The 27,853-nt window shown below is 42.8% G+C and overlaps 1 protein-coding gene across 2 annotated transcripts in view; it reads right to left on the reverse strand.

Annotated features, from left to right (window-relative positions):
• SUCLA2 (succinate-CoA ligase ADP-forming subunit beta) overlaps positions 1-27,853 on the reverse strand; it is a 75,535-nt gene that overhangs the window by 9,034 nt on the left and 38,648 nt on the right. For both annotated transcript variants that reach the window (XM_059684497.1, XM_059684496.1), the window contains exons 7-8: positions 6,783-6,944; positions 6,545-6,687 (exon numbers count right to left, since the gene is read on the reverse strand). In XM_059684497.1, the coding sequence (XP_059540480.1) occupies positions 6,545-6,687; positions 6,783-6,944 (305 nt within the window). The remainder of the gene's footprint in view (positions 1-6,544; positions 6,688-6,782; positions 6,945-27,853) is intronic.

Below are 27,853 nucleotides of genomic sequence, written 5' to 3' on the forward strand. Positions count from 1 at the left end.
GTTTGGCTCAGTGGATAGAGGGTCAGCCTGTGGACTGAAAGGTCCCAGGTTCGATTCCGGTCAAGGGCATGTACCTTGGTTGTGGGCACATCCCCAGTAGGGAGTGTGCAGGAGGCAGCTGATCGATGTTTCTCTCTCATCAGTGTTTCTAACTCTCTATCCCTCTCCCTTCCTCTCTGTAAAAAATCAATAAAATATATTTAAAAAAAATTAGCCTGCTATATTTGGTCAGACATTTAATTAACTCACCCCTATGCCTTGGCAGGGCCAAACCAAATAATTTCGCAGGCCTTATACGGTCCTCGGGCCAGACGTTACCCACTCCTGCTAGAGAGCCTGGAACCTATGGCTGAGCAATTCAATGATAATTCCATGTGCATGCTCAATTCTCTCATACCAAGTCTACCTCCACTACCCCAATTCAATTAATGCATTCTTGGATGTTTCTATCCTATTAATTTATCCATTCCTACTTTAAAGGAAAGCAAAACAGCAAAAACAAACAAAAAAACCATCCTGTAACACTAGCATAAACCAAAGAGCAGTATAATAATGATTCATCAGCATTTCTTTCCTTAATAATCTGCCTCATACCTTTCACTCTCTTCATGAGCCTCCTTTCTCCAATACACATCTCCATGCAGCTAAACATAGCTCATCTTCTTAGTCTCCCAAACAAGCAAGCAAACATATACCACACAGGTCTCTTCAACCCTACTTTCATTCAACTGTTAGCACTGTGTCCTTCTGTGCCTTCACAAAAAAGGCCCTGAAAAAGTATCTCAACTTAATCTATTACAGCCTGACAGGAAGCTGGTCCCCCTCTCCTCTACGATTCTTACTAAGGTTCCTAATCATTTCATTTAGTACTTAGTGTATTTGATTGCTCCTACATCTGACACTGTTGCCCATCCACTTAATTCTCAAAACTCTTCATCCTGTCTTTTAATGTCACCACTCTCACCTGATCTGCAACTATCTCTGTCAATTTGTTCTCTCTTATTATTCTACTAGTGGCCTGGTGCTCGAAATTCGTGCACGGGGGTGGGGGGGTATGGGGTGGGGTGGGTGCCCTCAGCCCAGCCTGCACCCTCTCCAATAGGGGACCCCTTGGGGGACATCCTTCTTGCAATCTGGGAATGCTGGCTCCTAACCGCTCACCTGCCTGCCTGCATGATCACCCCTAACTGCCTCTGCCTGCCTGCCTGATTGCTCTTAACCCCTCTGCCTGCCTCTGCCTCCGGGCCTCTCTCTGGGCCTGTTCTGCAGCCTACTCGACAGCTGCTGATCAGGCCCTGCCTCTCTCTCTTTCCAGGCCTTGCGAGCAGCCGCTGTGGCTGCTGATTAGGACCTGCCTCTCTCTCCAGGCCTGTCTCCGGGCTTGATCTGCAGCTGCCAAGGCAGTGGCTAGGTTGTTAGGCCTCCACCCGGCCTGGGCTGGAGGCTAACAACTTCGCTGCGCCCACCTCGCTTCCTCCCGTCTGGTGACCGGTCGTCTGGTCGTTTAGGACATGATGGCCCCTGGTCTTTATAATGTAGACTAGGGGCCCAGTGCACGAATTCGTGCACCTTGAAAGGACCTGTGGGCCGTGAGGCTGTGGTGGGCACAGGGGCAGGTTTTGGCCCATCCTCCATGCCACTGCCCAGCCCCTGCTGCTGCGACCCCAGGTCTCCTCTCTGCCAGCAGCCCTGTTCCTGTCACCTCTGCTCCCATGCGCTGACAGTGCCAGCCCCACTTGTACCCGCTGACGGCGTGGAGCGATTGGGGCTGGTATCAGCAGCGGGTGTGAGTGGGGCTGGCACATCGGCGGGTGTGAGCGGCAACCTCTGCCCTGATTGCCCCTCAGGAGCAGGGGGAGGTGGAGAAGCCTTCACGGGTGACTAGGGCTGGCAGCCACCGCTCACACCCACTGACGGCGCCGGGCACCGGCAGTGGGTGCAAGCAGCAGCTCTGGCTGTGCGGGACTGGTGCTGGCAGTGGGTGCGAGTGGCAGCTCTGGTGCCAGCAGTGGGTGTGAGTGGGGCCGTCTCTGGCAGTGGGTGTGAGAGGCGACTGCTGGCTCTGATCACCCCTCAGGAGTAGGGGGAGGTGGAGAAGCCCTGAGGGACGATCAGGGCCGGCAGCCGCCACTCGCACCTGCTGAGGACCGCGTTGAGCAATCAGGGCCAGCGCTGGGTACTGGCAGTGGCTCCAGCGCCAGCAGCGGTGCAAGCGCCAGGCGAGACCATGGCGCAAGGGAGCAAAGAATTTTCAGTAACCACCAGAGGCTCGCCCTGATGACAACGACCAGTGCCTTGCCTTGGTCTGGTGCTCCCGCTGACTTGCTCCACCATCCTGCTGCGGCCGGCACCTGCCATGTTCCACGCGCGCCCCCTTGTGGTCAACGCATGTCATAGCAACTGGCTGTTCTGCCGTTTGGTTTATCTGATTATTAGGGTTTTATATATGTAGATTTTATCGCTCCTTCTTTATTCAATCCTTCAACATGGAGGAGAGGAGTAGGTGAAGAGCTAGTTCTATTCTTAGTTTCCTCATCTCACTCATTTGAGTCATCTCACCAACTCCTAACACTTCAACTTTTCTCAATATACTGAAGACCCTCAAATATATATCTAACCATTATACGAAATATATCTTTATAACCATAAACTAGATACAGTCCCCACAGTGCAAAATTAACATATTCAGAAATACATATTTCTCTATTTTGCCTCTTGATGGCACAAAGGACATCATCACCACCCGATGATTGTCCCCAGCCACAAGTCCTAACCAACCCCTGGTTGGTTAATCCAACTAAGCTCTCTCAATGCCACCCCCCAGCTACCCAAAAAAGAAGAGAAATGAATTTAATGATTGTATCTCAGAAATGCCTCTAAATATCTTTGCTTTATTCTTACACTACCTTTGCCAGGACCTCTTCATCTTTTTTAACAATGAGGTATAACAACCAAATTGATCTATCCTACCAGTGCCTCCGTGCTCTACGTTTCACACTCTAATAGCAAAGTTACCCTTTTTTAGAAAATAAAAAGATAAGGAACACACACATATATATACATACTAGTACATATATATATATATATATATATATATTATATACACACACACTAGTGTGTGTGTGTGTGTGTGTATATATATATGCTGGAGTAGAGGGGTTAAATTCCAAACTCCTTAACAATAGGTACAGGGGTTTTCACAATATGGACTCAACATTATCTCTTATCATTCGCCCCAAAAATGTTATTCTTATACATAAGCATATTATTCCATGAACATAGTGGCTGTCTCAACTCCATGCCTTTAAATAAACTTATTCAATTCTCAAGACAGCTCAAGGTATCATCCATTCAGTGAAGGCCTTTGTGATTCTCACAGTTATTGGTTGTCTGGTATTCTTCCACAGCACTGCATTCAGTTTATCACCCCAGTCAGACTATACTAGTAAATGCCTTGAGGGGAGGGACGATGTATTCCCAAATCCAAGCACAGTGTCCAATACAAAGAGTTATAATATGTATACAGCTACTTCAATGCTATCCACATTGTCTCCCTGGGCTACGGGACTGTTTCCAACTCCAATGCTCTTAATGTCAGTCCCTAACACTGGAATTCTTTATATGCATTTATCCATACTTGTACCTAGGCCCTAAAAGCCATGCTTAAAAATATAACAAAAATTCCAGTTCACCTTCAAAAGGACTCAACAGTTAGATAATTACATAATTCTCTTTTAGAGTTTATGCCCAAAAAAAGCTATACAAATATAGTTCCAATAAAATTTGTTTACTTTTAAAAAATATTCAACAAGGAGAATAAAGCAATTTGTGTTTCATTTTAGTTTAATTGTCTTTATGAAATTGAAGATGGCAAATAAGTCTATAAGCTCAAAGTCAAAGAGCAGTAAAATAATTTTTCAAACAGTTCTAGAGTCTAAAACAAAAATGTACACTGTCAACATCATCAATAATAAGTATTTATAAATGACCTATACATGTACTGTACATTATGCCAACCACTGCCAGAGGCAACAATGAGTAAGATATGATCCCTATCAATGAGGAATTCTCATTCTTAATTCAATAAGACTAGTTCCAGGGTGGCCATTATCTTATTTTTCCATAAGCCTTAAAACCCACATTGGCCATACAGTAGCTATACTGCTTAAAAAGTATCTGGTGACTGATAATATGTATGTCTTTTAGATAATTACTAGAGGCCCGGTGCACAAAAATTTGTGCACTCGGGGGGGGGGGGGGGGTAGGGGGGTCCCTCAGCCTGGCCTGTGCCCTCTCGCAGTCTAGGACCCCTCAGGAGATAACGACCTGCTGGCTTAGGCCTGCTCCCGGGTGGCAGAGGGCAGGCCCAATCCCTAGGTGCAGCCCCTGGTCGGGCTCAGAGCAGGGCTGATTGGGGAGTTGGGGTGCCGCCCCCTGTCATGCACAGAGCAGGGCGATCAGGAGGTTGTGATGCCACCCTCAGTCACGCTCAGGGTAGGGCCGATTGGGGGGTTGGGGCACCGCCCCCTGTCACACTCAAGGCAGGGTTGATGGGGAGGTTGCGGCACCACCCCCTGTCACACACAGAGCAGGGTCCAACAGGGGGTTGGGGCGCCGCCACTCTCACACTCAGGGCAGGGCCGATGGGGAGGTTATGGCTCTACCCCATCACACACAGAGCAGGGCCCGTGGGGGGGGGGTGGGGTGGTGTTGGGGCGCCGCACCGTCACGCACAGAGCAGGGCCAATCAGGGGGTTGGGGCGCCGCACCCTGTCACACACAGAGCCGCAGGGTGATCAGGGGGTTGGGGAGCTCCCCCTTATCAGGCACAGAGCAGGGCTGATCAGGGGATTGGGGCGCCTTCCCCTGTCACAAACAGAGCAGGGAGGATAGGGAGGTTGTGGCCCCGCCCCCTGTCACACACAGAGCCGCAGGGCGATCAGGGGGTTTGGGCGCTGCCCCCTGTCACGCTGATCCCAGTGCTGGGAGGCGTATTACCCTTTTAATATATAGGATAGAGGCCTGGTGTACGTGTGGGGGCCGGCTGGTTTGCCCTGAAGGGTGTCCTGGATCAGGGTGGGGGTCCCCACTGGGGTGCCTGGCCAGCCTGGGTGAGGGGATGATGGCTGTTTGCAGCTGGTCACACACCCTTCAGGGGGTGGGGTCCCCACTGGGGTGCCTGGCCAGTCTGGGTGAGGGGCTGAGGGCTGTTTTCATGCTGGGGGTGACTGAAGCTCCCAACCACTCCTTTTTTTCTTATTTTTTTTCTTTTTTATTCTGGGCCAGCTTTAGCTTTGAGGCTTGGCTCCAGCTCTTAGGCCTCCGCTGCTGAAAGTAGGTTTCTGGCCTTTGCTTACAATGTTGCGATCCTGCTGGCTGAAGCCTGGCTTGTTTAGCTTCTATATTTGTTACATAGTTGCTTAGAGTTGCAGCTCAGAGGCCTGCAGCGGCAGGCCAGGCGGGGAACGTTGGAGTCCTCCGTCACTGAAGCAAGCAAGCCTCATGTTAGTTTCAAGCTGCCTGGCTGCCGGCCGCCATCTTGGCTGGCAGTTAATTTGTATATTGCCCTGATTAGCCAATGGGAAGGGTAGCGGTCGTACGGTAATTACCATGTTTCTCTTTTATTAGATAGGATGCTTCACATCCCTTGTATATTGATAATCACTTATAAATTCATAAATCTACATTATGGCATATCTGCATATGACAGATTATGCAAACATTAAAATAGGTGGTTTAGAAGAGTACCTTAGTAAATGCAAAAAGTACTCATAATATGTCAGCACAAATAAAAGACTCAAAATATGTACATTAAAAGACATATACATGAATGGCTGAACTATGTAAGTTATCTATAAGTAATATGCTAATTAGATTGAATGTCTTCCGGATGTCATTCTGGACTTCCTTCCTGATGAAGCCGGGGCTGGAGGGAAGCTAGCCCGGGTCCCGGGTGCCTGCAGGTGGCTGGAGGAGGGAAGCAGCCAGCAGCAGAGGAGGGAAGCCTGGGTCCCAGGTGCCAGAAGGAAGCCGGTGCCGGCAACCAGGGGAAGGAGGCCTACTCTTGCACGAATTTTCGTGCATCGGGCCTCTAGTATCTTAATAAGTAGTATGTGTGAGTGTGTGTATGCGAAATCATTAAAAAGTCTTAAAGAAAATAGATCAAATCAATAGTAACAAAAGTTATCTCTGGATAAAATTAAAGATTATTTTTTTATTTTCATCTTTTTAGCTTTACAGACTTATCAGATTTCTGGGCTTCTGTGGTCAACTAACATCTTCATAGTATTTTTCATAGTCATGTGCTCCCATATCAAATCATACCATTTAAAATATTGTCTAATATAATGTAACATTTCTTCATCTTGTTTTCTAAATCACTATGCGGAACTTTATCTTTTTCTGTAGTTAACTGTTATTGCATTGTTTTCAAACAATGGAAGACTTTTAAATTTTAATGTTCAACTAGTGTAACAATCACATCTGCTAATTAATCAAGTTACTTCTCACTATTCAAATTCTAAAACATAAGCCCCACCCTTACCTTTTTATCTGAAGTGATAAGCTTAAATGCTTCTGTTACTTGATGGACTGTGGCACCACCACCAACATCAAGAAAGTTGGCTGGAGTCCCTCCATGAAGTTTTATTATATCCATTGTGGCCATAGCCAAACCAGCACCGTTTACTATCAAGAGGGGAAAATGATTTGTATAAGCAACAAACACACAAAAAATAAATTAAGTTTAGCCAATCCAACTCTAACATAAAAACACATAGTACCTAGACAGCCTATATTCCCATCTAGGCCAATGTAGTTGATATCTGCCTTAGCTGCATCTTTGTCCCTTTCATCTTCCTGAGTCCAGTCCTGGAGATCAAAGATTTTCTTCTGGCGATAAGCTGAATTTGAATCAAAATTGATCTTCGCATCCATACACAGCACTTTGAAGAGAAAAAAGAAAAGAAAATGATCTTAATTTCAAGATAGACGCAACAAACTATCCAATAATCAAACATTTTTCATTTTAGGGGAAAAACACATTTTGTTACTTTAATTTTTTATTTTTTTTTTATTGCTTAAAGATTACAAAGGGTATTACATATGTGTCCTTTTTTTTCCCCGCCCTTGACAATCCCCTGGCCTCCCCTACCCCCCAGTGTCTTATGTCCATTGGTTATGCTTATATGCATGCATACAAGTCCTTCGGTTGATCTCTTACCCCCCTCCCTCCTGCCTCCCAACCCTCCCCGGCCTTCCCGCTGCAGTTTGACAATGTTACTTTATTGAAAGTATTTCAATTTATGTTCACTTTTAATTCAAACTGTTTCTTAAAAAAGAATTTGGGAATTGAATCTGAAGTGCTACCTGTTACTGGGTCTATATCTCTCCTAGGCAACAGATAAAGAAAGGGAAGAGGGGAAATCCCTGAAAAACATTTAAATACTTAAAAAATTACCAATTAACTATGGATGCTCCTAGTTAAACCCTTCACTTGGGCCCTAGATTCCATTCCCTCTCACGCATTCAACAACATTGTTCCAGCAATTCTGTTTTTCCTACATTATAAATCCTCCCCTTTTCTATTGGCTAAATCAAACTGACTTGCAAAAAATGCTGTTCTTTCCTCCAACTTAATAAAAAGTACTTTAACCATTATATTCCCCTTATTCTTCTCTTTCTATACAGCAAAACTCATGGAGAGAGTTGTCTGTGTAAACCAGGGATCAGGAAACTGGCTAAGGGCCAGAGTCAGCCTATGCTTATTTTTTATGTCCTGTGAACTAATAATGGGTTTTACATTTTTAATAGGTTGGGAAGAATAAAGGGGAAAGGACAAAGGAAGAAGAACAAGAAGAAAAGCAGCAGCAACTGTGACTATATGTGCCCCACAAAGCCCAAAATTTTATCTCCCAATTCCTGTGATTAAATTCATTGTACCAAATTTTTCTTCTGCCTTCCTTTCTTTAATCCACTCTAATCAGGCTTTAGCCTACAGTGCTCTACAACAAGGCTCATATGAAGTTCACCTCTCAAACTTCATCTTTCAGTACTCTACCACATTCTTTGCTCCAATCCAACTAACTATAACATTCTCCTTGCAGTTCTTGAACAGAGGCTGAATAAACTGAGCAGTTTTAGCTGCTGCCCAACACAAGAGACAATTTGGAGTCCAGCTAAGTTAACTACTAATATCAAAAATAAACATTCTTTCAGAGGAAGATAACAGAATCCAAAATCTCTACACCATAACTCCAAAAATGTCCAATATGCCATGAAAAATTATTACATTTGTGAAGAAACAGGAAAATGTTACTAAGAGTAAAGAGAAAAAGCAATCAAGAGTACCCAATCCAAGATGACACAGTTTTGGAATTATTAGAGGGCTATGAAACAGTTATTTTAAAAATGTTCAAGGATTTAAAGGAAAATATGATAATAAAGCACCAGATATGTAATCTCAGCAGAAAATAAAACTATAAAAAGGAACTAATTAGGAAATCTAAAAAGGTATTGGTTTTTAAATACCACAATATCTGAAATGAAAAATTTATGGGTGGGCTTAACAAATTGGAGACAGGTCAGATCCTGAAGTCATCCAATCTGAAAATGATTAAAAACCTCACTTCAATGACTTATTGGATAATATAAAGTCATCTTACAATATGTGAAATTAGAAGGAGATGGGGAGGAGATTGTAGCAGAAAAAAATATTTGGAGAGATAAAAAACTTATATGTCAAGCCAGACTTCTATACCCAGTGAAAATATATTTAAAAATATAAAATTAAGATATTTTCAGAGAAATGGAGGCAACATTCATAACTAGCAGACCACATCAAGAGAAAATGCTAAAGGGAGTTCCTCAGGCTCAAGGAATGTAACATGTGGAATTAGAATCTAGAGCAGTGGTCTCAACAAGGCAGTTTGTCCCACTGGGGACATGTGGCAATATCTAGGGGCATTTTTGGTTGTCACAACTAATGGTCACTAATTGGCATTTGAGTCTACAATGCACAGGACAGACTTCTCCCATCCTTACCCTCCCAATGATCTGGCCCTAAAATGACAACAGTGACAACGTTAAGAAACCATGGTCTACAGAAAGGAAAATAATACCAGAAATATATGTCTATATGAGCAATGTTGGCTAAAAGAATTTCAAATATGGAAAGGGAAAGAACTAGAATGGATTTTGTGGTATTGGAGTGAAATTAGAGGTACCAGTATAAATTCAGAGATTTTAAAAGATAGGCATAGATAAAAATATAGGTGTATTTTTATGTATGTATACACACTCTATCACATTTTCTTTTCTTTTCTTTTTTTAAAATATATTTTTATTGATTTCAGAGAGAAAGGGAGAGGGAGAGGAAGATAGAAATATCAATGATGAGAGAGAATCATTGATCAGCTGCCGCCTGCATGCCCCTTACTGGGAATCAAGCCTGCAACCCGGACATGTGCCCTGACCGGGAATCAAACCGTGACCTCCTGGTACATAGGTTGACACTCAACCACTGAGCAACACCACCTGAGCGTGTTCTCTCTCTCTCTCTCTCTCTCTCTCTCTCTCTCTCTCTCTCTCTCTCTCTCTCTCTCCTCTTCTAGGCTCTGTGCACTGAAAAGGTTTGGAAAAAATAACACGTCAACAGCAACAAGCACAGATAGAATGCATATCTTGGTTTCTAAATACCACTGTTCATTAAAGGAACCAGGGTCCCTTGGTGCAAAAGCTAACTGCAGAATTGTAAGAAAGTAAAAGATAATAATCCTGGAATATTCTGTTGCACAAAAAATAAAGGGCTCAGAGAACATGGAAAACTTATGGTCATGCAAAACTGATATATAAATGTTCATAATAGCTTTATTAGTAAGAGCAAAATATTGAAAACACCCAAAATACCTTCAAAGGGTTAGTGGTTGAATGAATTCTGGTACATCCAAACAATGGAATACAACTCAGCAGTAAAATGGATGAACTATTGGTACATGCAACAACATGGGGAGACTTCAAAGACAATTTGTTTAATAAAAAGGTGGTTCTCAAAATATTACATAGAGTGTAATTCCATTTATATAACATTTTCAAAATAACAAAATGATGGAAACAGACTAGTGGTTTCCAGGGCACAGGACAGGGTAGGGAAGAATTGTGTGAAGGATGTGAATAAAAAGAACTACATGAGAAGTGATAATGAAACAGGTCTGTATCTCGACTGTGCTGGTGGTTACACAAATCTATGTGTGGGATAAAATTAAATGTATATATACACATATCTATACATACACACATGGACACAAAAATGATTGAAGGTTTTTAAAAAACGGTGAAAAATGTCCCCTCTTGGGCTTGCTGCTGAACCTCCAGGAGCCCGTTGACCACCTGGTAGAATTCAAACAGTGTGGGGCCAGGTGAGGGCACCCGAGCAAGAGAAACAGATCAAGAGTTATGGGCTGCACCTGCTGCAATGCCACATGTCCAGGCCTCCAGTTTGAAAGGGAATAAATTGGACCCTGACCAGTGTGGCTCAGGTTGGAGCATCATCCCATGCACCAAAGGGTCCCGGGTTTGATTTCCCGTCAGGGCACATACTCATGTTGCAGGTTCCATTATGATTTCTACATTAACTTATGAATTAAAATATTTTCTTTAAATTTTAAAAAACATGAATTTCTAGTTTTATTGCTTTGTGTGTAAAGACTATTAACTATGTTATTAATTCTTAAATATTTGTTGAGACTTTCATTTGTGGTTCTGAATTTTATTTTTTAATTGGTATTTGAAAAAAAAATGCTTTCCTAAATGCATTTTCCATTATGTTAAAAAATTTAATGTGCTGTTCAAAAAAAAATGAGGAAAATATAGCAAAGGCATTAATCTTTACTAGTACTTCGGGGTACAGACTCCTGAAGATTCACTCAGGAGCTAATTGAAGATGATTCTCCAATGCAAATATACTTGGGGTGAAATCCTTAGGAAACAGAATTCTTAGGCCTGAACCCTCCCCCTCCCCCCAGTAACAGTCAGTAAAAGAGCCACGGACAATGCTTGCAAGGGTGAGCACAGTATCAGTAAACAGGACCCATACGCAATTCATACTAGAGTGCCAAAATCATGGTTCTCAAAAGGGGACAAATTTGAAAGAGACAACAGATTGATATATTAGTCATGTCCCAACCCTCAACCCCACAATCACAAATGCATCGATTTTAAGTTCACAGGTAATACAATCAGGACAAAATGGCATCCTGGTGAGACTAATATAGTCTACTCTCTTTCACTCAGCTTCCACTCAGTTTCTTCCATGACCTTTGATAAAACTAAGTACAAGGTTCTGGGAACATAACTGTGTTGGTATCGTTGTTCCTGATGATGGGAATGGCTTGTACTTTTGTTTTTTACAAATTTGATAACTGAGGTGTTATTGATATGATACATTTGTATTATTAACTTTGCGTACCTCTTTAAAAGAGAGGCCCATGCATGGGAAATTAAGGGAAACATAAACAAATGGGGACTACAGTAAAATAAAAAGCTTCTGCACAGCAAAAGAAACCATCAACAAAATGAAAAGTGAGCCCACTGTATGGGAGAACATATTTGCCAATGTTACTTCTCATAAAGGGTTAATTTCCAAAATACATAAGGAACTCATACAACTTCAAAAAAAAAGAGACAAATAATTCAATTAAAAAATGAGCAAAGAACCTAAATAGACATTTCTCCAAAGTGGACATACAGATGGCCAAGAGGCATATGAAAAAATGCTCAGTTACCAATCATCCGAGAGATGCAAATTAAAATGACAATGAGGAATCAACTCACACCTCTCAGAATGGCTATCATCAACAGATCAATAGATGACAAGTGCTGGCAAGGATGTGGAGAAAAGGGAACCTTAGTACACTGTTGGTGGAAATGTAGACTGGTGCAGCCACTATGGAAAACAGTATGGAGTTTCCTCAAAAAATTAAAAATGGAACTACTATTTGACACAGTGATCCCACTTTTAGGAATATACTCTAAGAAACCCAAAACACCAATCAGAAAGAATGTGCATAGCAGCACAATTTACAATAGCTAATATCTGGAAATAGCCCAAGTGCCTATCAGTAGATGAGTGAATAAAAAAGCTGTGGTACATTTACATCATGGAATACTATGCAGCAATAAAAAAGAAGGACCTGTTACCCTTTGAGACAGCATGGAGGGACCTGGAAAATATTATGTTAAGCGAAATAAGCCAGTCAGAGAAAGGTAAGTATAACATGATCTTACTTATACAGTGGGGCCTTGACTTATAAGTGTCCCGACTAACGAATTTTTTGAGATACCAGTTGTCTCTCGGCCGATTTTTTGCATTGAGTTGACAGAGTAATTTGAGTTAACGAGCTCCTTAATGAGCTCGGTCTCGGAACGAATTAAACTCGTAAGTCAAGGCCCCACTGTATGTGTAATCTAATGAACAAAATAAACTGATGAACAAAACAGATCCAGAGACACAGAAGCATGGAACAAACTGACAAATCTCAGAGAGAAGGTGGGGGTGTGGGGAGAGATTAACTGGGGAACTTATATGCATATATGCATAGCCCATGGACACAGACAACAGTGTGGTGAAGGCCTAGGAGGGATGCGTTTGGGGTGGAGGGGGGTCAATGGGAAAAAAAGAGAGGGGGGACATCTGTAATACTTTCAACAATAAAGATAAATTTAAAAAAATAAAAAAAACTAGAAGACTTAGATGTATAAAGTTATAAATAACAAATCCAAAACATATAACTTTTCGCCTAAATAGAAGACAAACATGAAAATGACCTTCTTTTAGGGATTCAAAAAAAAAAAAGTGAGGCCCATAAAAGACCTGATATTCAAACAATATGAGACTGACACGCTACCTACTGCGCTGAGGAGGCACCTGATATTCAAACAATATAACTTCTGAAACCATGAGGAAACTATACCCATTACTATGAGAAACAGTCCAAACTGCCATGGCTAAAATAATCCAGACTTAATCCAGAATTCATAACCTGTCTAGCTAATATTATAAAAATATTCAATAAGTTTTAACACATTAATTTTTTGGACTCCTAACTCAGAAGAAAAATCTGACTTGGTACTTCAGTTCTCTAAGTCATTTGGACTTTATTACATTTGGGCTTTAAATTCCAGGTGTGTCTTTATGCAGAGTTTACTATTCGAGTATTTTATGGTGAAGAATCTATAGCATAACCAATGGACCCAGACAGTAGGGGGGTGAGGGCATGTGCTGGGGGGTGGGAGTGGCTGGGGAGAGGTCAATGGGGGAAAAAGCAGACTTATGTAATACTTTAAACAATAAAGAATTTAAATTTTAAAAAAGGAAAAAAATAAAATGTTTAATATTTTTCAACAATGAAAATGAATTAACATTTTACTAACATAATAGAAATTTAATAAAACTGTATTTGACATGTGCTTATTGTATAAGTGTGATAAGGCTATCTGTCAAAAGAATATTCTACACGGAGGAGCAAGACCTTCCATCTCACCACATTAAAACAGCTCTTTTTTATTCAAGAAAAAACAAAACAAAACAGGAAAGAATGAATTTATGGAATTGAGCAAAATACATTCTTACAGCTGATATTAGCATATTATTTTAACCCATTTCAGAAACTTCTGAGGACAAACATCCAAACTACATACAGGTGTCCCCAGAATATCCAAAAGAACCATAGTTGGGAACAGGATGGCAGCCTCAAAGTCAGAGCAGGACTACCCAGACAGCTAAACTCTCATACCTCAAAAGCTCCATGTCTACCTACCCTTGATAGGTCATAGGCTTGATGGTTAAGAAAATGGGTCAAGAAAACACTAAGGAGTGTTATTGAGATCAATTCTTCACCACTAGCCATGAGTCCTGAGGCAACCACTTAATCCTTTGGTAACACATTTTCCTAACCTATAAAATAAGGTTAGTAGTAGTAGTAGTACCTACCTCACTGAACTGTTATAAACACCAAATGAAGTAAATGGGTTCATATCTGTAAAGTGCTTACAACAGTGCCTAACAAACATTATTTGCTACTATAGGCCCACTGCACAAAAATTCACGCACTCGGGGGAGAGGGGTCTCTCAGTCTGGTTTGCGCCCTCTTGCAGTCCAGGACCCCTTAGGGGATGTCCACCTGCCAGCTTAGGCCCACTCCCTGGGATATTGGGCCTAAGCTGGCAGTCAGACATCCCTCTGGCAGCCCAGGAGCCCTCGGGGGATGTCTAACTGATGGACTACCTGCAGTTAGACATCCTGAGTGCTGCGAAGGAGGTGGGAGAGGCTCCCGCCACCGCTGCTGCACTGGCAGCCATCAGCCTTGCTTGTGGCTGAGCAGAGCGCCCCCTATGGGAGCGCACTGGTCATTCCTGATAGTTCTGCTGTTAGGGTCAATTTGCATATTACCCTTTCATTATATAGGATGTTTTTGTTAAATAGAGGGGAAAAATTCAAAACTATGTATTATGAAATAAGAAACTGAAAATAAACTGAACATGAGAGACAACCTGAAATACAACAGAGACATTTTTAAAAGACTAAGGGAAAAAATACAATAGAATTAAAATCTACAAGTGAATAAAATCAGCAAATAGTCTCTGTATACCACAAATAAAAAGTAAGAAAAGCCCTAGCCGGTTTGACAAAGTGGATGGAACATCGGCCTTTGGACCAAAGGGTCCCAGGTTAGATTCTGGTCAGGGGCATATGCCTGGGTTGTGGGCTCAATCCCCAGTGTGGGGCATGCAGGAGGCAGCCAACCAATGATTCTCTCTTGTCATTGAATTTTCTACCTCTCTCTCCCTCTCCCTTCCTCTCTGAACTCAGAGAGATCGAGCCCACAACCCGGGCATTTGCCCTTGATTGGAAACAAACCTGGGATTAAGACTTGTATAAATGGAAAAAAATGTATTTCTAGTTGGGAAAACTGACTATTACTAAGATATTAACTGCCCCCTTCCCCCAATTTTACAATCCCAGTATATTAAAAAAAAAAAAATACTTAGGAGTAAATTTAACCAAGGAGGTGAAAGACCTCTTCTCTGAAATCTATAAAACATTGAAGAAAAAAATTGAAGAGGACACAAATAAATGAAAGGATATACTGTGCTCATGGATAGAAAGGATTCACATTGCTAAAATGATCATAAAGCTCAAAGCAATTTACAGATTCAATGTAATTCCAATCAAAATACCAATGTCATTCTTCTTAGAACAGGAACAAATAATCCTAAAATTTATATGGAACCACAAAAGACCCGGAATAGCCACAGCAATCTTGAGAAATAAGAACAAAGTTGGAGGTATCACACTCACTGATCTCAAACTATACTACAAAGCTGTATTAATCTAACTGTATATTACTGGCACAAAAACAGATAAATAGATCAATGGAACAGAACAGAGAACTCAGAAACAGATCCTCACTTATATGGTTAAATAATCTATAACAAAGGAGGCAAAAACATTTAATGGAATAACGACAGTGTCTTCAACAAGTGGTGCTGGTAGAACTGGACAGATAACTGCAAAATAATAAAACCAGACCACTCTTTTACACCATATATGAAAATAAACTCACAATGAGTTAAAGATTTAAAAGAAAGGCCTGAAAACAAAAAAACCTTAGAAGAAAATATAGAAAGTAAACTATCTGACATCAATCTGAGTAATATCTTTCTAGACAATAGAAACAAAAGCAAAAATAAACAAATGAATCTACATCAAACTAAAAATCTCTGCACCGTGAAAAAAAACCTTCAATAAAACAAAAAGGCAACCTACTGACTGGGAGAATATATGTGCAAATGATATTAACCAAGAAGGCAGGGGTGGGGAATGTCAGGCTCGCGGGCCTTATCATTTGGTCTGGCCCTGCTAAAGCATAAAGGGTGAGTTAATGAAATGTTTGACAAATGGAGCAGGCTAATTTTTAAGTTGATAATTTTGTATGGCCCGCAAATGATGTTATAAATATCCAATGGCCCTTGGCAAAAAAAATTCCCCATCCCTGCAGGGTTGATATCCAAAATATATGTAAATATTTTTATTTATTTCAGAGAGGAAGGGAGAGGGAGAAGGAGAGAGAAATAGAAACATCAATGATGAGAGAATCATTGATCAGCTGCCTTCTGCACGCCCCCTATCAGGGATCGAGCCCACAACCCGGGCATTTGCCCTTGATTGGAAACAAACCTGGGATCCGTCAGTCTGCAGGCTGCTCTATCCACTGAGCCAAACCGGCTAGGGCCACAATATATTTTTAAAAGTAATACAACTCAATAACAAAAAAAATAAACAATCCAATCGAAAAACAAACAGAAGACATGAAAAGATATTTCTCCAAAGAAGAGATACAGATGACCAATACACATATAAGATGTTCAACATCACTAATCATCAGGGATATACAAATCAAAACCATAATCAGATATCACCTCACACCAGTCTATTACAATGGCTATTACAAAAAGTCCACAAATAGCATGTATTGGTGAGAATGTGGAGAAAAGAAAACTCTTGTATATAGTTGGTGAGGCTGGAAATTGCAGCTCCTATGAAAAATAGTATGAAGATTCCTCAAAAAACTAAAAATAGATATAGTATACACTCTAGCAATTCCACTTCTGGGTATTTATCCAAAGAAAATAAGAACACTAATTCAAAAACAGGAATTCCTATGCTTATTGCAGTATCCTATCTAATAAAAGAGAAACATGGTAATTGGTGTACGACTGCTACCCTTCCCACTGGCTAATCAGCGATAAGCAAATTAACTGCCAGCCAAGATGGCCGACGGCAGCCAGGCAGCTTGAAACTAACATGAGGCTTGCTTACTTCGGTGATGGAGGACTCCAACGTTCCCCGCCTGCCTTGCCAGCCTCTGAGCTGCAACTCTAAGCAACTATGTAACGAATATAGAAGCTAAACAAAACCCCAGAAACCAGCTTTTAGCCGGCTGGGATCTCAGAGCTGGAGTTGATACAGAGTTTCGATTATAGAACCTAAACAAACCAGATACCTTCTTTCAGCAGCAGAGGCCTCAGAGCTGGAGCCAGAGCTAAAGCTAGCCCAGAATAAAAAGGAAAAAAGGAGCAGTTGGGAGCTTCAGTCCCAGCCTGAAAACAGCCCTCAGCCCCTCACCCAGACTGGCCAGGCACCCCAGTGGGGATACCCCACCCTGATCCAGGACACCCTTCAGGGCAAACCAGCCAGCCCCCACCCATGCACCAGGACTCTATTCTATATAGTAAAAGGGTAATATGCCTCCCAGCACTGGGATCAGCGGAGCCGCGAGGCCTCCCGGCACCGGGATCAGCGTGACGGGGCAGCGCCCAAACCCCCTGATCGTCCTGCGGCTCTGTGTGTGACAGGGGGCGGGGCCACAACCTCCCTATCAGCCCTGCTCTGTTCCTGACAGGGGAAGGCGCCCCAACCTCCTGATCGGCCCTGCTCTGTGCCTGATAGGGGGGAGCGCCCCAACCCCTTGATCGGCCCTGCTCTGTGGGTGATAGAGGGCGGCGCCCCAATCCCCCCCACCCCCACGGGCCCTGCTCTGTGTGTGATGGGGTAGAGCCATAACCTCCCCGTCGGCCCTGCCCTGAGTGTGACAGTGGCGGCGCCCTAACCCCCTGATCGGCCCTGCTGTGTGTGTGACAGGGGGCGGTGCCCCAACTCCCCTATCGGCCCTACTCTGTGAGTGACAGGGGGGAGCTCCTCAACCCCCTGATGGGCCCTGCTCTGTGCGTGACAGGGAGCTCCCCAACCCCCTGATTGACCCTGCTCTGTGCGTGACAGGGGGGAGCTCCCCAACCCCCTGATTGGCCCTGCTCTGTGCGTGACAGGGGGCAGCGCCCCAACTCCCTGATTGGCCCTGCTCTGTGTGTGACAGGGGGTGGCGCTGCAACCTCTCCATCGACCCTGCCTTGAGTGTGACAGGGGGCGGTGCCCCAATCCCCCAATCGGCCCTACCCTGAGCGTGACTGAGGGTGGCATAGCAACCTCCCAATCCGCCCTGCTCTGTGCATGACAGGGGGCGGCGCCCCAACTCCCCAATCAGCCCTGCTCTGAGCCCGACCAGGGGCTGCACCTAGGGATTGGGCCTGCCCATTGCCACCCGGGAGCAGGCCTAAGCCAGCAGGTCATTATCTCCCGAGGGGTCCCAGACTGCGAGAGGGCACAGGCCGGGCTGAGGGACCCTCCCCCTCCCCCCCAAGTGCAGAAATTTTTGTGCACCGGGCCTCTAGTCTATATATATAAAAGCCCAGCAACTGGAACAGCGGAACGACCAGAATGACCAGAGCAACTGGTGGCTATGATGCACACTGCGGCAGCCAACCAGCCTGATCTGGGCCCCAATACACCCTCCACCCCTGCCGGCTCAGTGCCCAATCAACCCCCAAAGCCCTGATTGGGGGCGAGGCCAGCTGACCAACCACCTGAGGTCCCTCCACCCTGCTGGCCCGGCCCTATATCCCCCACTGGGGCAGGCCAGCCAGACCCCACCCATGCACGAATTCGTGCACTGGACACCTAGTCCTATATAATAAAAGGCTAATATGCAAATCAACTGAATGGCGTAACGACCGGTCACCATGACACACACTGACCACCAGGGGGCAGGTGCTCAATGCAGCGCTGTCCCCTGGTGGTCAGTGTGCTCCCACAGGGGGAGCACTGCTCAGCCAGAAGCCGGGCTCACAGCTGGTGAGCGCAGCAGTGGTGACAGGAGCCTCACTCGTCCCCACGTCAGCTCTAAGGATGTCCGACTTCTGGACATCCCCTAGGACTCCTGGACTGCGAGAGGGCGCAGGCTGGGCTGAGGGACCACCGAGTGCACAAATCTCGTGCATCAGGCCTCTAGTTATTTACAATAGCCAAGATATGGAAGCAACCTAGGTGTCCATCAATAGATGGATAAAGATACACACACACACACACACACACACACGCTGGACTATGATGCAGAAATAAAAAGAATGAAACCTTGCCATTTGCAACCACATGTATAAATCTAAAGGGTATTATGCTAAGTGAAATAAGTCAAGCAGAGAAAGATAAATACCATAGGGATTCACTTATATGTGGAATATGAAAAAAAACAACCTTGTAAGTCTTATAAATTAAGACTTGTATAAATGGAAAAAAATGTATTTCTAGTTGGGAAAACTGACTATTACTAAGATATTAACTGCCCCCTTCCCCCAATTTTACAATCCCAATAGAATCTATACCAGTGGTTCTCAACCTTCTGGCCCTTTAAATACAGTTCTGCATGTTGTGACCCAACCATAAAATTATTTTCGTTGCTACTTCATAACTGTAATGTTGCTACTGTTATGAATCGTAATGTAAATATCTGATATGAAGGATGGTCTTAGGCAACCCCTGTGAAAGGGTCGTTCGACCGCCAAAGGGGTTTCGACCCACAGGTTGAGAACCGCTGATCTATACTAATAAAAGGGTAATATGCTAATTAGACCAGACATCTTCAGAACGTCCTTCTGGACAAAGCCACTGTGGCGGGGTCCGAGGCAGAGGTGGTTAGGGGTGATCAGGCAGGCAGGGGAGAGCAGTTAGGGCAATCAGGCTGGCAGGGGCGAGCAGTTAGGGAGATCAGGCCGGCAGGAGAGTGCAGTTAGGGGGATCAGGCCGGCAGGCAGAGGCGGTTAGGGGTGATCAGGCAGGTAGGGGTCCCAGATTGGAGAGGGTACAGGCCGGGCTGAGGGACCCCTGCCCACTGTGCAAAAATTTCATGCCCCAGGCCTCTAGTTCCAGCATAATTTTTTTGAAATCTGACAAAAGGATTCTAAACGTTGTCTAACAATAGGACTCAGTAATATGACATCCAAGTACCCAAATCAGAACCAAAGGTTTCAAGGAGTTTGTGAAGCTTTAGACTGAATGAAAAATAGTACCTGTGGCCCTGGCTGGGTGGCTCAATTGAGCGTCATCTGGTTTGAGTCCTGGTCAGGGCACATGCCTGGGTCGCAGGCTTGATCCCCAGTAGGAGGTGTACAGGAGGCAGCCAATGTTTCTCTCTCCCATCAATGTTTCTCTCTCCCTCTCCCTTCCTCTCTCTAAAATAAATAAAAACATAGTTAAAAAAAAAAGAAAGAAAGAAAAATAGTACCTGTACACATGCTCCCATGGAAACACTAGAGCACTTTCCTTGGATGAAGGAACTTGCTTTCATTCAATTCTCACTGTATTCGTGTTTTTAATTACTTCTTATTTTTCAATTACAATTTCAATATTATATTAGTTTCAGGTGTACAACATAGTGATTAGACATATAACTTATGAAGTGATCATCCTAATAAATCTAATACCCATTTGACCCATACAGTAATTAAAATATTACTGACTATATTCCCCAAGCTATACGTTACATCCTTATGACTACTTTTTAACTACCAATTTGTACTTCTTAATCCCTTCCCCTTTTTCATCCATCCCTCCAGTACCCCTCTCATCTGGCAACCATCAAAAGGTCCTCTGTATCTGTGTTTGTCTATGTTTTATTTTGTTTTTTAGATCCTAATATAAGTGAATCACATGGCATTTCTCTTTTAATGTCAGACTTCACTCAGAAGACCTTCTAGGTCCATCCACTTTGCTGCAGATGGCAAGATTTCATTCTTTTTTTTAAATTTTTTTAAATATGTTTTATTGATTTTTTTACAGAGAGGAAGGGAGAGGGATAGAGAGTTAGAAACATTGATAGGAGAGAAACATCAATCAGCTGCCTCCTGCACACCTCCTACTGGGGATGTGCCCTCAACCAAGGTACATGCCCTTGACTGGAATCGAACCCAGGACCTTTCAGTCTGCAGGTCGATGCTCTATCCACTGAGCCAAACCAGTTAGGGCAAGATTTTATTCTTTTTGAAGGCTGCATCACATTGCATTGTATATATGCACCATTTCTTTATCCATTCACCCACTGATAGATACTTTGGTTGCTAACTTAGCTGTTGTAAATAATGCTGCAATGAACATATAGATGCATATGTCTTTTCAAATTAGTGTTTTAGGTTTCTTCAGATAAATACCCAGAAGTGGAATTGCTGGGTCCTTCTTTGTCTCTTATAGCCTTTGTTTTTTAAAAAATATATTTTATTGAGTTTTTACAGAGAGGAAGGAAAAGGTATAGAGAGTTAGAAACATCGATCAGCTGCCTCCTGCACACCTCCCACGGGGGATGTGCCCGCAACCCAGGTACATGCCCTTGACCGAAATCGAACCTGGGACCCTTCAGTCCACAGACCGATGGTCTATCCACTGAACCAAACCGGTTACGGCTATAGCCTTTGTTTTTAAAGTCTGTTCTGTCTGGTATAAGTATTGTTACCCCAGATTTTTTGTTTCCATTTTTACAAAATATCTCTTTCTATTATTTTATTTTCAGTCTGTGACTATCTTTTTGACTGAAACTATTTATAGGCAGTACGTAAGTGTCTTGTTTTTTATTGGAGCAATTAATCCGTTTACATTTAAAGTAATTGCTGATAGACAGGCAGTTATTGCGATTTCAATATTCCCATTTTTAACCCCCCCCCCCTTCTTTTTCTTAAAGAAATCCCTTTAAAATATTTCTTGTACTACTGGTTTGGTGGTAATGAAATCCTTTAGCTTTTTTTGTCTGTGAAGCTCTTTATCTGTCCTTTGATTCTAGATGGTAGCTTTGCTGGGTATTCTTGGTTTTAGGTCCTTGCTATTAATCATTTTTGAGCATATCATGCCAATCCCTTCTGGCCTGACTAGATTCTAATAAGAAATCAGCTGACTGTCTTATTGGGAGCTCCCTGATAGATAACTACTTTTCTCTTGCTTTTAGGAGAGCTCTTTGTCTGTAACCTTTGGCATTTTAATTATGTTGACTCTTGGTGTGGACCTCTTTGAACTTACCTTGTGTGGGACTCTCTGTACTTCCTGGGCTTATATATCTATTGATTTTACCAGGTTAAGGGAATTTTCCATCTTTATTTCTACAAATAGGCTTTAAAACCCTTGTGCTCTCTCTTCTCCTTCTGTACCCCTATGAATGTTGTTATGCTTGATGTTGTCCCAGAGGTCCCTTAAACTAGCCTTATTTTTAATAATTTAATATTATTCTGCTTGGGTGTTTTCTGATATCATGTCTTCCAAATTGCCCATTCAATCTACAGCAGTGGTTCTCAACCTTCCTAATGCCGCGACCCTTTAATACAGTTCCTCATGTTGTGGTGACCCCCAACCATAAAATTATTTTCATTGCTACTTCATAACTGTAATTTTGCTACTGTTATGAATCATAATGTAAATATCTGATATGCAGGATGTATTTTCATTGTTACAAATTGAACATAATTAAAGCATAGCGATTAATCACAAAAACAATATATAATTATATGTGTTTTCCGATGGTCTTAGGCGACCCCTGTGAAAGGGTCGTTCGACCCCCAAAGGGGTCGTGACCCACAGGTTGAGAACCGCTGATCTACAGCTTCATGTAATCTACAGTTGATTCCCTCTAATATATTCTTCATTTTAGTTATTGTATTCTCCATTTCTGCCTAGTTTTTTTCATCTTTTTTATTTCCATTTTTATGTTTCCTATCTCTTTGCTCAAGTTCTCACAGAGATCACTGAGTATCCTTATAACCAGAGCTTAGAACTCTGCATCTGGCAGATTGTCTCCATTTTGTTTAGTTCTTTTTTTGGAATTTTGTTCTGTTCTTTCATTTGGGACATTTCTGTCTCCTCATTTTGGCTGCCTCCCTGTGTTTGTTTCTATTAGGTAGAGCTGTTATGTCTTCTAGTCTTAGTACAATGGCCTTATGTAGTAGGTGTCCATTGGGGCCCAGTGGTCACCTGAACTGGGTGCTCCAGGTATGTCCTTTGTGTGGGTCGTATGTGTCTTCCTGTTGTAGTTGAACCTTGATTGTTGTTCAAATGTCAATGAGATGACTGACCCTCAGGCTGACTGGCTGTGAAGACTGGCAGAGATTATGATGAAGGTGCTGTTTTGCAGGGGCTGACCCTATGGAGCTCTGGTACCAGCTGAGTCTGCCCTTTGGTTGTGTCATTTGCGAGGGGGTTGGGTGGTGCTCTGGTGTGATCTGAAGCTGGCAATCATATATGTTGGTTCCGGGACCTCTTGGCTCTGGTGCAGGCCAAGATCAACTGCTGCCTGTGCCCTACTCTGGGCCATTTGGTATGAGCTACAAAGTGATTTGCAGATGGTTGCCACTTGTGCTGGGCTTAAGAGGTGCCTGGGAGAGGCTAAGATGCAAATTGAGGCTGGCTGCCACTAGTGCTGGGTTTGGGGCTGCTTAGCAAGAGGTATTGGAGCATGCTGAGGCCAGATGCTGGTTTGGGACCTGTAAACCTTTGAGAGATTTTAGGAAAGTCCACATGAGACTAGACAAGGTGCTTTGAAGGGAAAAGGTACTTGAAGTAGTTTAAGTGGTTTGGGTGGCCAGCAAGCTAGGTGAGGTGGAGTCTCAGAGAATCACTAGGGTGGAGTATATTGTGTTAGCAAGGTTGATGGAAACTCAGATAAGGTGCCTGTCTGAGCATGTAGGTTGGGTTGCAGGAGGCTCAAAATAGGAAAAATGGCGTCTGATAGCATTTCTGTCTGGAGAAAACTGCTCCTCCAGCCCTCACCCTAAAACCAGTCAATTCAGTTTCTCCTGAAAGTCTCTGGTGCCTTTTCAGCTGCCTCCCTAGCACCAGAGTTCAGGGGAATTGCATCCAAGCATGGTTCCTTTAAGAGGAATGCATGGGACAACAGGAGCCACAATCTCCACTGGTTTTCAAAGACAGAAGTTATGGGGACTTCTCTTCCCAAAATGGGAACCCCTTGTACCTTGGGGGAGACCTCGACAACCGAGATATCCCTCCCAAGCTGTATCTACCACAAATGAGTATGGGACCAGCTCATTAAATTTCTTTCCCTCCCACCAGCTGATATGATTTCTTTTGTATATCCTTAGTTATAGGACTTCTGTCCAGCTAGACTTCAGGCAGTTCTCAATGACGGTTGTTCTATAGTTTAGTTATAATATTCACGTGGTTGTGGGAGGTGATGAGCACAGTGTTTTCCTATTCTGCCAACTTGACTGGAAGCACCTCAAAAGTTGATCTTTGAAAAGTATAAGCCCTAACCAGCTTGGCACAGTGGATAGAGCACTGGCCTGCAGACTGAAGGGTCCCGGGTTAGATTCCGGCCTAGGATATTTGCCCAGGTTTCGGGCTCGATCCCGTGGGGGTTGTGCAGGAGGCAACCAATCAATGATTCTCTCTCATCACTGATGTTTCTATCTCTCTCTCCCTCTCTCTTTCTCTCTGAAATTAATAAAAATATATTTTTAAAAAAGTTTAAGAGAAAAGTATAAGAAAACTGATCAAAACTTTAGCTAGACAAATAGGCTGCAGGAGCTCCAAAGCAACCCACAGACTCTTCCAGGTGCCTCCAGGCAGGCTGTGCTATCCTTCACTGCATTCTTTTTTTTATTTTTTAATACATATTTTATTGATTTTTTACAGAGAGGAAGGGAGAGGGATAGAGAGTTAGAAACATCAATAAGAGAGAAACATCGATCAGCTGCCTCCTGCACAACCCCTGCTGGGGATGTGCCCGCAACCAAGGTACATGCCCTTGACTGGAATCAAACCTGGGACCCTTCAGTCTGCAGGCCGACGCTCTATCCACTGAGCCAAACCGGTTAGGGCCTTCACTGCATTCTTAAAAGATCTTGGACTTACAAAGAATTCAGTAATACAAGTCTAAAAAAACAAGTAAGAGCTGCCTCTTTAAAAAGGCATTTTTAAATAAGCATATGAGGGAAGACTTTTTCATTCTTGAAACTTACAATTATTGAAATAAAAACAAACAGACCTATGGAATCAGACATGTGAATATGGTAAGAAGGGTTATAAAAATCAGTAAGGAAGGATATTATATTTAATGAATTTAGGAAAACTGACAATTTGGAAAAAAAGAATTAAAACTAAAGTAAAATCTTGATTAAGCAAAGACTGAAAATCAAAAAGCAAAATAATTGTCAAAACCGGTTTGGCTCAGTGGATAGAGCGTCGGCCTGCGGACTGAAAGGTCCCGGGTTCGATTCCGGTCAAGGGCATAAGGGCATGTACCTGGGTTGCGGGCACATCCCCAGTAGGAGATGTGCAGGAGGCAGCTGATCGATGTTTCTCTCTCATCGATGTTTCCAACTCTCTCTCTCTCTCCCTTCCTCTCTGTAAAAAATCAAAAAAATATATTAAAAAAAAAAATAAAGAACAGAACACACTACAAATAAATATCTACTGGTTTTATATAATTGCAGAAGAGTTCCCATTCAAAATAGCAACCAAAAATATACTTATACAAACAAATCTATGAAAAAATATAATACCCACATAAAGAAAATAATTCTATTTTTTCTTAGAGGAAAAAAAAATCTCTCAGCATAGAAGCAATGGAAGTTAAAATAAGACCTGACTAGATGAAAAACAAAAAGCTTTAGTATGTACAAAAAAGCAAACCAAATTGATCAATAGACAAACTTGGGGAAGTATTAATAACAAATGCCAGTTAAGTAGCATCTTTAATATATAAAGAGTATAAACACATGGGAACACCACCAGAATGTATTATTAGGTGAATAAGAAAAATATGAAATGTATATAGAGTACGCAATCTTTTCTGTAAAGGGGGAGTTAAGACCTACTTTCATATTTGTTTTTGTTTGCAAATAACAAAACAAAACCACAAAACAGTGGGGAAAACACACAAGAAACTAAAAAATGAGGAGAGAGGAACAGGACTAGATAAGGATGGAGAGAAAACAAAATTTCAAGATAAATAAGTGAAACTGGGGGAAATATATTGGCCTATTGTTCTAAGTTTTGACCCATTTAAATAAATTTTTTAAAAATAAACAAAAACCTCATCAAATTAATAAGAAAATCTATCCATGTTTCCTTTGGGTACTTTAGTAAGCTGAACATTGGGCACCCAAAGATAACACATCCTAATACATAGAATCTGTGAATGTTATCCTATATCAGCGATTTTTTTCTTTTTTCTTTTTTTTTAATATTTTTATTGATTTCAGAGAGGAAGGGAGAGGGGGAGAGAGACAGAAACATCAATGAGGAGAGAGAACCACTGATCAGCTGCCTCCTGCATGTCTCCTACTGGGGATCGAGCCCACAAGCCGGGCATGTGCCCTTGACCGGATCTAACCTGGGACCCTTCAGTCTGCAGGTTTGACGCTCTATCTACTCAGCCAAACGAGCTAGGGCTATATCAGCAATTTTCAACCAATGTGCTCCAAGAGCACACTAGTGTGCAGCAAGAATTTTTAAAACATGTATACCTGACTATTTAGTCAGGGGGACTGGCCGGCCTCTTTTCCCTTACATTGTCAAGTAAAAAAATGACAAAAGCAAACACAACAACAGCTGTCTAGAGTGAATGAATCAAAATTATACCCTTTTTTATTTTTTTGTCAGATCAGCAAAATATATATATATATTTTTTGGTGTACTGCAGAATTTTAGTAATTAGTTTATATGTGCCATGATATGAAAAAGTTTGAAAATCACTGCCTTAATATGGTAAAATGTTTACAGATGTATTAAAATAAGGATCGTGAAAGGAGGAGATTATCCTGAGTTACCTGGGTGGGCCATAAATGACATCACAAGTGTTTTTATGAGAGAGGCAGAGGGAAATTAGATACACACAGAGAGGAGAGCCAATGTGACCACAGAGGAAGAGACGGGAATGAGGTGGCCACAATCAAGAAATGCCATCAAGAAAAGGCAAGGACTGGACTCTTCCCTGGAGGCTCTGGAAGGAGCAGCCAACTGCTGACACCTTGAATTGATGTGATATTGATTTTGGACTTCTGGTCTCCAAAACTGTGAGAGACTGCTATTTTATGCCACCTAGTTTGTAGCAATTTGTTATAGTAGCTATGGGAAACAGGTAGCAAAGGATATCAAGAGAAAATTCTGTCTACTGAGGAAAACATGCCCAACAAAAATGAGAAATTCTTGAGAGAAGCCAAGATGGCGGCATAGGTAAACACCGGAAATTGCTGCCTCGCACAACCACTTCAAAAATACAACTAAAAGACAAAATGGACATCATCCAGAACCACAGGAAGGCTGGCTGAGTGGAAATTCTACAACTAGAAGGAAAAAGAAAAGCACACTGAGACTCAGAGGAGGTGCGGAAGTAAAGTGCAGAGGTATGGAGGCGCACGCAGAAAGGGCTGGCAACTGAGGACACGGTTGATTGGCGGTTGTCTTTCTCAATCGGTAGGGAGTCTCAAGCTCCCAACTGCTCTGAACTCCAGTTTCGGGCGAGTCTCTGGGGACCCAGACTCATACGGGGAGAAACTGGACTGTCTGGCATCAGTCGGAACTCGAGGGTGGCTTTCTCTCAGAGGTGCTTGCTGCAATTACCAGGACACTGAGACTTGGGGCCTCTTAGGATAGGGCTGAGGAGCAGCCATAGCTGTTTGCTCTGCCCTGTTGATTCCCTGAAACCCTGCCTCACCCAAGCTGTGCGCAGAGGCTTTTGCATATGAATGGGCTGGCCCTTTGAGATCTAAAATTACCTAACAAACTGCAGCTGGGTCAGAGAGACCCAGAACTTCCAAAAGAAGGCCCAAGGCCCCACAGCAGCTTGCATTGCTTCACAGCTGGGCCTCATCTGGGTACCTCCAAACCCCAAACAAAGAAGAGGAATTTGCAGATCTCTCCATAGCTCCTGCTAGGTAACCTCAGACAGAGGCTAAATTAGCACCTCCTTAG

The sequence above is a fragment of the Myotis daubentonii genome, chromosome 2, assembly GCF_963259705.1.
Source record: "Myotis daubentonii chromosome 2, mMyoDau2.1, whole genome shotgun sequence".
Taxonomy (NCBI): domain Eukaryota; kingdom Metazoa; phylum Chordata; class Mammalia; order Chiroptera; family Vespertilionidae; genus Myotis; species Myotis daubentonii.